Genomic DNA, 14,557 nt, shown 5'->3' with positions numbered 1-14,557 from the left:
TCCAAGTTGCCCTTTAATTACTTCACACCTCTGTTATTCTTTACAAAATGTTAGAAAATTGTTGTGTTAATAAATTATATAAATCAATTGTTGTAATTGATTGATATCTTGTTAGTTTAATAAAGGTAAATAAATAAACTATAAAATAAAAAAACTGGAAATGAAGATGTAGCAAAAGTAGACTCAGTTTTCAATAGTCATTTATAGACAGTTAGCAGACAGATACAAATTAGTTATGGTTGTCTAAGCTAAAGATCGAATGTTTTTTTTTTATAAAATTGAATTATTAAAATGTTTAACGAATGTGTTCATCATATACAGTGGTGGCCACCAATTTAAGACAAATACTTGAATTTTTTTCATCAACTGAATTTTAAGTGCGATAGAGCCAAAATAAAAGGACCTCTAAGGGTATGAAATTTATTATTAATGTTTCTAGTTTCTGAAAAATGTTTGGAAAAGTCGGTAAAACATATATGGGCAAAGATATGTGGAAATACGTTGACCCACCTCAGCGAACATCCTCTGTTAATAACATGATGTGACCGAAACTAATGGAACTAAAAATACGAAATTTGGTCCGAATATTTTATAATAATAAAATTATAATGATATAAATGTGAGAAAATATGTTTATTTAAAAAAAAAAATGTTTGGTGAAGTTGTAGAAAAATGTTATGTGTTCATGGTGAATATGTATGAATTGATACAGTCGGATAAAACACACTCGTGTGTTAAAACAGTCCTCATGCATACATATTTGTGGAAATATTTGAAAAAATAATTGACAATTACATAGAATTTAGCAAAAAAATGTTGTCTTAAATTCCTGGCCACCACTGTATATGTATATTGCCAGCCAAAACTAACATTACAAAGCACAGTGGGGCAGAATCAAAATATTTTGGAAATAAATCTGCCATTACTAACTGGCTACACTCTAAAACTTTGTATTGAAATTACCATCATATTTTGTTTAAATTCCTGTTGAAAAATTCTTGTTGTCTAAAATTACATCGATTTTGTTGTTAAGACAGATAAAAGCGCAAGAAAGAAACATAATTTGTCTAATTTTAAAAAATACTAATTTTATATTGAAACTGTTAATTTTTAAACAAATTGTTTATAAAAATATATTCAATATGACTAAATAACATGAAAATGTTTAATATTAAGCATCTCTGTCCAAAAAAACAACAAATATAGAGGATTTATAATGAAGAAGAAGCATTAAAGAGTTTTTATTTCAATAACTTCATTGCGTCATATTTTCTCTGAGGAAAAAATCAAATTTCATTGTGTATATTAATATAATTGGTTTTCGATGAATCCAAAGTCATACACTTAAGTTATATACACAGAAAAAAGAAATTCATAATTGGAATGAATTTTGTAATAAATATTATTAATCGAACTTGACTTTTTTTTCCCAAACTTTTTTCATTCAGAATTAGAACATGTTCATAAATATTATAAAATTGTTCATGACGGATATTTTTGCTTTTTTTGCATAAATTTAATAATATTTTATAATAAATTGCATTATAATTGCATTATCTAAAGAATTAATTCAAAACTATTTGCATAATAGCCATATATTGCCTAATATTTTAAGATGAATCAACAATATCTGAAAATTAAAAACAACATAATAAAATATAAATAAACATTAAGCATATCATCCCCTTAAAAAAATGTAATCATTTTCGCGCATATTGGCTCATTTTGTAGCTGAAAATCATAAAAATAAATAAAAAAATTTTCAAGGAAGATTTCAAACATTTTTCAACAACATACAAATATAAATGAAATTTAAATTATATTTTTCAAGCCTTCTAGATTTAATTTGAAAACACAAAATATGAACAAAATCTTAATATTTAAGAAATTATTTATAAATGTTATGAATTGAAATCAATGAAATCAAATCATAATATTTATGTTGAAACTTTTTTCTGTGTAATAAAAATTAATCAGAAACTATTGTTTAAATAAAAAAATGTTAGTGTGACAAATTTGTGAAAAAAAAGTTTCAAAGTTTAAAAACATATTATTTACATGAAAAAAGCAATGCATTAATTCATATGCAGTGCATTTCACACGGTATCATACTTCTAAAGTGCGCAGACAAAATTTGGAGTCTCATATTCAGCTAAGGTATTTAGTTAATTCTATTTAGTGATGTGCTTCCAATTGTACGGTAATCAGTCCTCTTTTCGGTCATATTTCTTCCGCAAGCATAGCTCGGATAAAAGAGGCACTTCAGAACAAAAATTTACTAAAAGCATTGTGTCCCATGGCAGAAAAAATAATAATAAAAGCGATTTGCAATTTTTTTTAAGGAGGAAGATGCTCTTATATTCAAGGAAAACAAGGTAATCCAAATTGCCTTAAAGTTATTATTTAAAAACTCGTATATGATTTTTTTTGATTAACTTTCAGTTTGGTTCAACACTTGATGAAGTTAAAAATTATATTACATGAATAAACTCCGTTGGTAACTATAGTTGGTAAGTACCATTATCAATAAAAAAATGCTAGCCTATAATGATATAATATTTGTTTATTTATATACAGAAACATCAATAGATGAAAAATCCACAGCCTATTGGTTTGAAATGGAGATTAAGTCGGTGGAAAATAATTTCAATTTGTTGGACCTTATTTTACAATTGCTTTCTTACTATTATATATTTAACATCGTCTTTCCTAAAGATATATCTCAAACCTTTGAATCCATAATGAGATATTTTTTTAGATTTTATCCTTCGCAAATTAGAGGCAAAAAGCTTCATTTAAGTAATTTAAGAAAAATTAATTCTGTAATACATAAGCTTTATATAATTGTCTAATAACACTGTAAAAAGAACTTTAATCGATTTTTTAGTTTTTATTTTTTATACAATATTTACTTTAATTCGTAGGAATAATTTTAAAATACAAACTGTCCACTAGGGTATTCAATTAAAACAGCAAATAAGGTATTTGAGATCATTTTTATAAACATATCGCCTATTTGCTGCAACAACGCCATAACTCAAAATACGTGTTTTATGAACTGAGTAATACAAAATATACGCTGTTCTATAATCTTTCATATAGTTTCATCAGTTTTCAAAAAAGTCAATTATTTTTTGTGTGTGAGAGTTTTTTTTTGTTGTAAACATCAAAATTAAAATCCATGTTTTCTAGTATAAGTATAAGATAAGTGAAAATTTGGTTAAATACAGATTAGAAAGATATTAACATCTACTGTTTATATTTCTGAAATCGCATGATTTGTTGAAAATTTATTTAAAAAATAGTAAAATGTCATAAAATATTCAAAGACGTTTTTCACGAAACGACTTTTTTGAATTATGACGTTGTTGCTGCAAATGAGCGATGTGTGAGTTTTTTAGGGTTTTAGTTAGATCTTCTGCAATAATCTTTTATAAAAATAATATAATTTAAACGATTTTTTTCATTAGATTTAATAAAACATTTTTTGGAAAAAAACTCTCTCGCTGATTGTATATGTTGGAGAAATCAAAAGCATGATAAAGAATATTCCTTTTTGGATTGTTTTAGATTTTTATTAATTTAATAGTTTCGTTTAGTTATGATAAAAGACTCATTTCAAAAAAAGTTACGTCTACACATGTAAATACAAACAAAGTTTCAAATACATACATGTAAATTAAATATGTCAGTTGTTGTATATACACACTAATCATGTTTAAAAAATATATTAAGGGTCCTCATGTAAACGCTTATATGCCTCGTAAACTGTGCAATCTGTGCATTTTTATACTCTCGCAAATGAACTGTCAAAAAATGTATGGAAATTCGTTTGCACAACTCGGATAAGTTTGCGCGACAATTTAGACTCGCAAACTTGAATTTATTGTGCATTTGATGAATCAGCTGCTTTTGTTTACTTTTATTAATAAGAAATAAAAATCAAATAAAATATAAAAATTTTGAGCATGTGAAAATTGTGTAACTTTAGAACAGAATGATTGTATTAAATGACATTGTATATGAAAGCATTAACCAACAGCTAGAACATAAATAAAATCTTACAAACTATGTATATCACCGTTTGTTCCAAAGATTTAACTTTCATTCAACATTTTTAAAATTAAAATTTATACAATTTGAAAATTTATTTTTAAGGCTTTTGTTGAATTTATTTTTATTTGACATGTATCAAATAGAGAGAAATTTAATGTATAAACTTGCACAAAATTGAAAAGGTGCGTTCATGAAACACGTCGCGCAAATTTGCACAATTGAACAAATGGGAAACTTAAGCGTTTAAATGAGTACCCTTATTATTTTAATTTAAAATTTGTATTTGAATTGAAACGGAAAAATAAATACAAAAATGTGCAAAAAAAAAGGAATTTCGATTAATCGGTTAATCGACACAAATTAATCGGTTTATTTGTTATTTGAAAATCGGCAATTTCAAATTATTCGAACAGTTAACCGTCCAAAATTAATCGGTTAACCGATTAACGGTTAATCGATTGAATACCCTACTGTCCACTAATAAAAATAGAATAACAGTTTCTTTTTCATACATTTAGTTAAGTTTATTTCTCATATTCCTTTTTATAAATTTAATTAAATGCAAATATAAGTTTGAATAATAATATGTACGTACATATGTATTTTTATTTAAGGAAACATGATTAAAATCAAACAAATATATACGTAAAATGGGGGATAATTACACACAATGTGTTTAAAAGAATTACACATTTTTTGTTTATTGTTAAACATATTTTGTTCAAAAATCAACAAAATGTTTAAAAAAAGGAGTTGTGTAATTTTAGGTCGATAATATTCGGTAAAGTGTTGCCTACTAATATTGACCTAATTTTCAGCAAAACTGTTTTAGAGTGTACTACTGATCGCTTTTATTAGCAATTAAAAGAATACGATTTATTTAAGGGAAATAAACCACCATTTTTAAAAGGTAAAAACATTACAATATTATAATATTTGATTTTAGACAAACCCCAAACAATTCGCAAGCGTTTAAAAATGTTGCATGACTGAGGTTTCCTACTTTGTGACCCTACAGGTCTTTCGGGACCATCTTAAAAAAAACATGTAATAGGGCTATATTGGGCTGTGCCGAATCGTATATACCCTTCACCAAATTATACTTCAAAATACAAAATTTAAATATTTTTATGTAAACAACATTTATTTCAAATTTGTTTTTTTCATTTTTTGGAAAAAAATTTTTTCCAAATTTTTTTTAAATTCAAAAAAAAAAATTTTTTTTTGTGAAAAAATAATTCGGGCTAAAAATATTTTTTCCGATTTTGACCCATTGTAGGTCTTACTACAGTCTTATATACGTCGTTGCAAAGGTCTTTAAAATATCTATCAGATAGATATCCATATTGTCTATATTAATCCAGATAATGCAGGTCAAAAATAGGTAAAACAAGTAAGAGTGCTATATTCGGCTGTGCCGAATCTTATATACCCTTCACCAAATTATACTTCAAAATTGTAAATATTTTTAGGTAAACAAAATTTAATTTTTTTTCCAGTTGTTTTTTTCATTTTTTGATTGTTATTTAAAATTTTTTACTTTTTTTTTAAATTTAAATTTTTTTTTTTTAAATTTGAAAAATTTTTTTTTGTATTTTAAATTATTTTTTTTTGGAAAAAAAAAATTTGGGCTAAACATTTTTTTTTCGATTTTGAACCATTGTAGGTCTTACTACAGTCTTATATACGTCGTTGCAAATGTCTTTGAAATATCTATCATTAGATATCCATATTGTCTAAATTAATGTCTTAGTAATCCAGATATAGGTCAAAAATCGAGGTTGTCTTGGTTTTTTCCTCATATCTCAGCCATTTGTGGACCGATTTTGCTCTTTTTTAATAGCAAAATTCTCGAAAGCATGTCTGACAGAATTATTGAAGATTTGGATCCCGAAGATATCTGGGGTCTTCAGAAAATTGATTTCAACAGACGGACAGACAGACGGACATGGCTTAATCGACTCCGCTATCTATAAGGATCCAGAATATATATACTTTATAGGGTCGGAAATGAAAAATGTAGAAATTACAAACGGAATGATAAACTTATATATATCCTTCTCACGAAGGTGAATGGTATAAAAATCGTGGTTGTCCTGGTTTTTTCCTCATATCTCAGCCATTTGTGGACCGATTTTGATGATTTTAAATAGAAAACTTCTCGAAAGCATGTCTGACAGAATTATTGCAGATTTGGATCCCGAAGATATCTGGGGTCTTCAGAAAATTGATTGCAATAGACAGACGGACATGGCTTAACGACTCCGCTATCTATAAGGATTCAGAATATATATACTTATAGGATCGGAAAATTATATTGTGGAAATTACAAACGGAATGACAAACTTATATATACGCTTCTCACGAAGGTGAAGTGTATAATTAGGAGGTTCTGCAAGGCTACGTTCTTTCTCCTACTTTATTCTTTATTTTTCTAAATGATCTTCTACGCCAAACTTCCAATCCTGTCTATTCCTTTGCAGATAACAGCAACATTTGCCATTCATTTTCATTCAGATATAGGCCAAACCTGTCGGAGATTGGGGCGATGAGGAAAAATATTAATGATTGCCTTAATCGGGAACTTCGGAGAATCTCCGAATGGAGTCGTGCGAATATTGTGGAATCGGACTTCATGTTATGGACATGAGAATACAATGTGCTGTCCGTTGCTTTAAACACAAGTGTCGATAGAAGCATTCAATCTCCTCACTATTTACACCATCTATATTCGACCGAAAATGGAGCACCGGCGCAATGTGGGCTGCATTTCACTGTTCTATTGCTAAAACCATGGAATGGGTTCTGATGAAATTAGGGAACTTGTTCCTTATACCCCTAGATTTTTACATAATACACTTTTTTCATTAAGAACACATTCCATTATGTTCGATTGGCCAGTGGACCGCACTAAAATTCGTTCTTTAGCCGTACTGTCCGTATGTGGATTCAAATTTCCCTCGGAAGTGTTTCGTTTCATTTGCAATATTGGAAAGTTCAAATCGAATGTCCACAAACACTACTTCCTCTTTAGTCTCTCCCTTCCATAACCTATTTTCCTAGTTCCAACGCAATGCTTTGCATGAGTAGGGGTCAGCAGCTGAGTTCTGATCCAAGAAGATAAAAAACAAAACGAATCTCTTTTCTCTGTGCAGTTAATTGTATGATCGCTGAAGATAAATGTATAATTTTTATATCTACAAACTTGCGAGAAGCTAACTAGAATGGCCTTACTAGCTCCAGACAAATGGCAATAAATTATTGTCTTTATATTTTTGAAGCTGTTTAATATAACATTCGAATGACAGATGGAATTGACATTTAAACGAGCTACTGAAACCATTCCTGAATTTGAAAGGACCTCACTCAAATTCTAATCTTTTTTCAAACATCCGAATCATTCCAAATTTGTTACTAATTAAAAGTTTGAAAATGTTTTTTTTGTTACCACTATGCAACTCAATTGCAATCTAAATACCGCAAAAAAGTCATTTCTGTCGACTAGTGTAATTTTAGAGAAAAATATGTACGTCTCAGTATTACAATTAAACCGCAGGACATTTTCATGAAGTTCATGAAGAAAAAAACTTCACTTTCAATTTTTATACGTTGAAATTTGAAATTCTCCACCTCATTTGCAATATTTTTTTTTGCAATTCAGTGCATTTTTACCGATGCTATTTATTTATGTAAAAATGGTGGTTGATTAATAAAATTTAGCAAAAAAGAAAGAAAAAAAAACACAGAGTAATGGAAAGAGGAGACCATGATGTGATGGCTGATTGAAGAGCCCAGAGTAAGCTTTATAAGCCACTTGAAATAATGGCATTGTTTTGCTGTTAATGACATATAAAAATGGCAATTGGGCATGAAGGAAGCAAACAAAAAACCTCAACAACAAAAATTATTAAAGGGGAGAAATATTTATTTATAAGAGTATGCAAAAAATTCAGAATTTCATATATATTTACAAAAAAAAATATGAAATGTTTAAATAAAATATTGTGTAATGACGTGCATCATGATACACAACAAAACCAAAGAAATCCATAAATGAAGGTGTGAAAAATCATAAAATTTATATCCAAATATTTTTTATTCTTATAAATAAATTCAACAGTAAACTGCATTATTATCTGTGGCTTTTTTCTTAAATTTTTTCCTTGAAACTCCACAAACAGGATGTAAAGAGAAGCGTGTAGAAAGAAGTATGAAAAGTGTTGAATGTCTACAGAAATATTTTGCCAACATACAACACTTTACAATTCTACTTGTTTTCGTTCCTTTTTTTATGAAATTCTTTTTTAAAAAAAATCTCTTGTTTAATTATTCCTTTAGGATGCTTAATATAATTAGTCATTATTTTATCTATACAAAAGATTTTAACCAGTTTCTTTTGCATAGAATTATTATATTGAAAAGTATTAAATTTCATGCGATCTTTACTTACTTGTATACGATCCTCAGGTAGTTCTGTTTTCAATGATAACATTTCACGTGCATACACATCTGGATAGTGAGCCTCCTTAAAAGCTTCTTCCAGCTTCTCCAATTGATAGCTAGTGAATATTGTACGACTGTGTCGTCGTTTCTTCTTTTTCTTTTTGTTGCCGAAGCCGTTGAGACCATCCAAGGTGAAATCTTTGCCGGCAAGAGAACCTGCAAGTAAATTTTGTTATAAGGATATTTAAGTTAAAATTTTATAAAAATACACTCACAGAAAATTGTTAAAAATAAAAGAAGGTTTTTGCAAAGAAACAAGTTCACTTAGAAAACTTGCAGTTTTTATAGAAAAATTGCTCTGGACTAGAACACGTTTTTATAGAAAACAGTTGCTCTAGACTAGAGCAAGTTTTTATAGAAAACAGTTGCTCTAGACTAGAACAAGTTTTTATAGAAAACAGTTGCTCTAGACTAGAGCAAGTTTTTTATAGAAAAAGTTGCTCTAGACTAGAGCAAGTTTTTATAGAAAAAAGTTGCTCTAGACTAGAGCAAGTTTTTATAGAAAAAAGTTGCTCTAGACTAGAGCAAGTTTTTATAGAAAAAAGTTGCTCTAGACTAGAGCAAGTTTTTATAGAAAAAAGTTGCTATAGACTAGAGCAAGTTTTTATAGAAAAAAGTTGCTCTAGACTAGAGCAAGTTTTTATAGAAAAAAGTTGCTCTAGACTAGAGCAAGTTTTTATAGAAAAAAGTTGCTCTAGACTAGAGCAAGTTTTTATAGAAAAAAGTTGCTCTAGACTAGAGCAAGTTTTTATAGAAAAAAGTTGCTCTAGACTAGAGCAAGTTTTTATAGAAAAAAGTTGCTCTAGACTAGAGCAAGTTTTTATAGAAAAAAGTTGCTCTAGACTAGAGCAAGTTTTTATAGAAAACAGTTGCTCTAGACTAGAGCAAGTTTTTATAGAAAACAGTTGCTCTAAACTAGATCAAGTTTTTATAGAAAACAGTTGCTCTAGACTAGATCAAGTTTTTATAGAAAACAGTTGCTCTAGACTAGATTAAGTTTTTATAGATAACAGTTGCTCTAGACTAGAGCAAGTTTTTATAGAAAACAGTTGCTCTAAACTAGAGCAAGTTTTTATAGAACAAGTTGCTCTGGACTAGAGCAAGTTTTTATAGAAAACAGTTGCTCTAGACTAGATTAAGATTTTATAGAAAAAAGTTGCTCTAGACTAGAGCAAGTTTTTATAGAAAAAAGTTGCTCTAGACTAGAGCAAGTTTTTATAGAAAAAAGTTGCTCTAGACTAGAGCAAGTTTTTATAGAAAAAAGTTGCTCTAGACTAGAGCAAGTTTTTATAGAAAAAAGTTGCTCTAGACTAGAGCAAGTTTTTATAGAAAAAAGTTGCTCTAGACTAGAGCAAGTTTTTATAGAAAAAAGTTGCTCTAGACTAGAGCAAGTTTTTATAGAAAAAAGTTGCTCTAGACTAGAGCAAGTTTTTATAGAAAAAAGTTGCTCTAGACTAGAGCAAGTTTTTATAGAAAAAAGTTGCTCTAGACTAGAGCAAGTTTTTATAGAAAAAAGTTGCTCTAGACTAGAGCAAGTTTTTATAGAAAAAAGTTGCTCTAGACTAGAGCAAGTTTTTATAGAAAAAAGTTGCTCTAGACTAGAGCAAGTTTTTATAGAAAAAAGGTTGCTCTAGACTAGAGCAAGTTTTTATAGAAAAAGTTGCTCTGAACTAGAGCAAGTTTTTATAGAAAAAAGTTGCTCTAGAGTAGAGCAAGTTTTTATAGAAAAAAGTTGCTCTAGACTAGAGCAAGTTTTTATAGAAAAAAGTTGCTCTAGACTAGAGCAAGTTTTTATAGAAAAAAGTTGCTCTAGACTAGAGCAAGTTTTTATAGAAAAAAGTTGCTCTAGACTAGAGCAAGTTTTTATAGAAAACAGTTGCTCTAGACTAGAGCAAGTTTTTTATAGAAAATAGTTGCTCTAGACTAGAGCAAGTTTTTTATAGAAAACAGTTGCTCTAGACTAGAGCAAGTTTTTTATAGAAAACAGTTGCTCTAGACTAGAGCAAGTTTTTTATAGAAAACAGTTGCTCTAGACTAGAGCAAGTTTTTTATAGAAAACAGTTGCTCTAGACTAGAGCAAGTTTTTTATAGAAAACAGTTGCTCTAGACTAGAGCAAGTTTTTATAGAAAAAAGTTGCTCTAGACTAGAATAAGTTTTTATAGAAGAAAGTTGCTCTAGAGTTGCACAAGTCTAGAGCAAGTTTTTCTATAAAAGCTTTTTCCAGTCCAGAGCAATTTTTAATTTTTACTATGTTTACTTCGATTTCTGTGAGATTCGATTTTGTATAAAAAGTATTTAGTAAAGTCTAGCTAGCTTGATGTTATTAATAAAAATATTAGAAATATTTCATATTTCCACAGCAATTTCAAGTTGAAATTTTCAACACTCTAAAAACTGCCACTTGAACTATTGATCTCTCTTGTTAGTACCGAGAAAATTTGTTAATTTCCTTTTCAAAAGCAATCAAAAACACTAAATACAAGAAAGGAAATTTAATACGCGTTTTAATAGAATTTCTAGTAGACTTAAATAAACAAAGTTTTTTCCTCTAATTTCTACTTAAAAATCGTGAAGATCTCAAATTTCTGTGGCACGAAAAGTGTCGTTGAGGAAAGAAAAGAGAATATAACAGCAGCAACTCATCATCACTAACTTGCAACTTGTTAAGGAGACAAAAAAAACCTCTTTGGAAAGAAAAACATTTGTAGCGCCCCCCTCGAATTACTCTGAATACGTGTGTCTGCCTGTTTTCCTTTCACATGCCTTTTGAGGTCGGCCGGCCGTCCGTCCGTCCGACCATGTGTGTTGGATTTGCAACAATTTCTTTTATAAAATACTTGACGCCTGTGGCAATGATCGTTTACATTTGTTGCTAGTTGGAGTTTCTTACTGATCGTTAGGTTGAATATTGAAATTCCGTTAAATAAATATGATTTTCCAGGAATATTTATTTGTTTTTTCTGTCTTCTAATGATGACAGTTTATTAACTAGTTGGTACTTAGTCATGTGGTACTTTAGGTGTCTTGCGTTTATTTCATCACTTTGAAGAGGGATTAAAACACTTTTAAGGGGTTAAGCAAATAACGCACAATTTAAGAAAATCTTAAAGAACGCATTAAACGTTAGATAAAGTGTGGGAAAATTTAGGTTTAGTTTGAAAGAATAAACAAGAAAATTTTAAGTAATAATAACAGTTGAATTTACTCTTTTCATGACGAAGTTTCTCTATGTGGAAAGTAAGACAAGTAAGTCGAACAAGTAAGTCGAAATAGAAATAATACCTAAATCTTGTTTAAAATTAATGTTTCGTATCACTTCCGTTTTTTGTATTAAAAATATAGTCTACGGGATTTTTTTTTCAAATCAAACTCCAAAAATACCTCATTTGTCTAAAAATAAATCAACAACAGAACATCTATTTACTCATAAGTAGTAATCAATCATTAATCATCAAAGATTTATCGACACCCAACTGCTGTTTGTTAAATCATCAATAGACATACTACTCGTAATGCATGCATCATTACACTCATGGAATAACAAAACTCGAGAAGCAAAAAAAACACGTTTATTTTCTCTATACAATTTCTAGCTTGTGGGTCAATTTGCTCATATACCTACCTACCGATCAAGCAGCAGCAAACTATTATTGAATAATCACGATTCTTTAGTGTAATTTCTCAATACAAAGTTTAGAATTTACATATGACTACAGAACTGAAAATATGTCTAGCTTGGGGAATTATTTGTTTTATGCAAAAGAACTTTAAATCATTAATAAACAATAATTAATTTGTTTTTTGTTTTAGTAATTCCTATAATTTATCAGAAATACCTGTTGAAATATTTTGATAATACAAAATTAAAGAAATGTAATTAATGTCAAGCGTATTAAAGGTATGAATTGTTAAAAAGAATAAAATTTGAAAAAAAATATTTATTAAAGTTAAACTCCACATTAAAGTTAGCCTTTTTCTAGTTGTTGTTATTGTAACAACAACAGAACTAGAACAGAACTAGAACAGAACTAGAACAGAACTAGAACAGAACTAGAACAGAACTAGAACAGAACTAGAACAGAACTAGAACAGAGCTAGAACTAGAACTAGAACTAGAACTAGAACAGAACTAGAACAGAACTAGAACAGAACTAGAACAGAACTAGAACAGAACTAGAACAGAACTAGAACAGAACTAGAACAGAACTAGAACAGAACTAGAACAGAACTAGAACAGAACTAGAACAGAACTAGAACAGAACTAGAACAGAACTAGAACAGAACTAGAACAGAACTAGAACAGAACTAGAACAGAACTAGAACAGAACTAGAACAGAACTAGAACAGAACTAGAACAGAACTAGAACAGAACTAGAACAGAACTAGAACAGAACTAGAACAGAACTAGAACAGAACTAGAACAGAACTAGAACAGAACTAGAACAGAACTAGAACAGAACTAGAACAGAACTAGAACAGAACTAGAACAGAACTAGAACAGAACTAGAACAGAACTAGAACAGAACTAGAACAGAACTAGAACAGAACTAGAACAGAACTAGAACAGAACTAGAACAGAAATAGAACAGAACTAGAACAGAACTAGAACAGAACTAGAACAGAACTAGAACAGAACTAGAACAGAACTAGAACAGAACTAGAACAGAACTAGAACAGAACTAGAACAGAACTAGAACAGAACTAGAACAGAACTAGAACAGAACTAGAACAGAACTAGAACAGAACTAGAACAGATTTCATAATAGATTGAAACCTCACATCAAATGCAGATAATTACATTAGCGCCATGGATATTTGGCTTTGGTATCGATTCGGGCTTACGCTTCTGGTTATCTTAATGGATCCTATTTTTATCGCAAGTAATGATTTGGTCCAAAAATTATTTTCTGTTAGTATCGTCTTTCAAGGTCTCTCAGCTTCAATTCGTATGGTACCCAATTTTCCTGCTTTTGGATATGAACTGCTGCTTGAACGCTATAAAAGAAAATCATTTTTGCAACGAATCATTTATTGCGATGAAAATTGGTTCCATTACAATAAACCGAAGCTTAAGAGACCGGTAAACCAGCCGAATCAACACCAAAGCCAAACGCTCTCTCTGGTTTTAGAGCTATCACTTCAAACTTCGAACAATTTTACCTTCGTTGTTAGGGATCGTATCAAGTTCTAATACTTTATATAAAAAGGGAACTGGCACTTTAACATGGCGTTGGCATTGGAATTGGTAAATAGACTTTCGGTGATAGATCATGGAACTAAACCAAAGCGAATGGGGTCTTAATTGAATAAAAAATTACTGATCATTTTTTTATCCAAATTGGTTTAAAATTCTTTTTGCCACGATAGGAATAGTTAAGTTATATGTCCACCTTTACATATCATGGGACTAGTGAGTTTAAAACAAATAACTCAAATTTCTCGCAGGTGTCTAAGACGTAACATACAATAGTCTTATTTATTTCCTATACTAATGGGAATTTGGACTTTTGCCAGAAGAGCTGTACGAGTCGATTATAGCATACCATAGGTTTTTTGTCAATCTTATCTGTGCTATTCCTGTACGTTTTATTGCTTCCTCTTCAATAGCTATGAACCATACTGTTTGTTTATCCTTCGCCATTAATTAAAAATTTCGCTGACGATCTGTCAGTTCTTCTGGATGTTTCAAAGATTGAGAGGTTTATAGATTGAGGTTTATCCCTTCAACCATACCTTTGGCATGTGCTCTGCCTAAATGTTTCAACTTTCCTGAGTCGATCAATTGAAGATTTCATTGAAGCCATCGCTTATTTTTTTCCATAAGTAGAGTTTATAAAAAATCGACTTTTAAAAAAGCCGGGGTTTTTGAAAACCGTGTTCTTTTAAATGGTTACCTGATATTGAAAGGAATTATTGTATTATAGAATTTTTAATCGTTAATCGGTTTATAAACACTATGCAAAAAACTCTTCTTTTTCATGGGTTTGTTAAAAGTAT

At 29.5% G+C, this 14,557-nt stretch overlaps 1 protein-coding gene across 1 annotated transcript in view; it reads right to left on the bottom strand.

Annotated features, from left to right (window-relative positions):
- Positions 1 to 14,557, bottom strand: part of Vsx2 (Visual system homeobox 2) — a 233,765-nt gene that overhangs the window by 133,108 nt on the left and 86,100 nt on the right. Inside the window, exon 3 of the mRNA XM_065509541.1 lies at positions 8,507 to 8,715. Within this exon, the coding sequence (XP_065365613.1) occupies positions 8,507 to 8,715 (209 nt within the window). The remainder of the gene's footprint in view (positions 1 to 8,506; positions 8,716 to 14,557) is intronic.

Source organism: Calliphora vicina, chromosome 4 (genome assembly GCF_958450345.1).
Source record: "Calliphora vicina chromosome 4, idCalVici1.1, whole genome shotgun sequence".
Taxonomy (NCBI): domain Eukaryota; kingdom Metazoa; phylum Arthropoda; class Insecta; order Diptera; family Calliphoridae; genus Calliphora; species Calliphora vicina.
The sequence above is the reverse complement of the archived record's forward strand: the minus strand, read 5'-3'. Positions and strand labels throughout refer to the sequence as shown.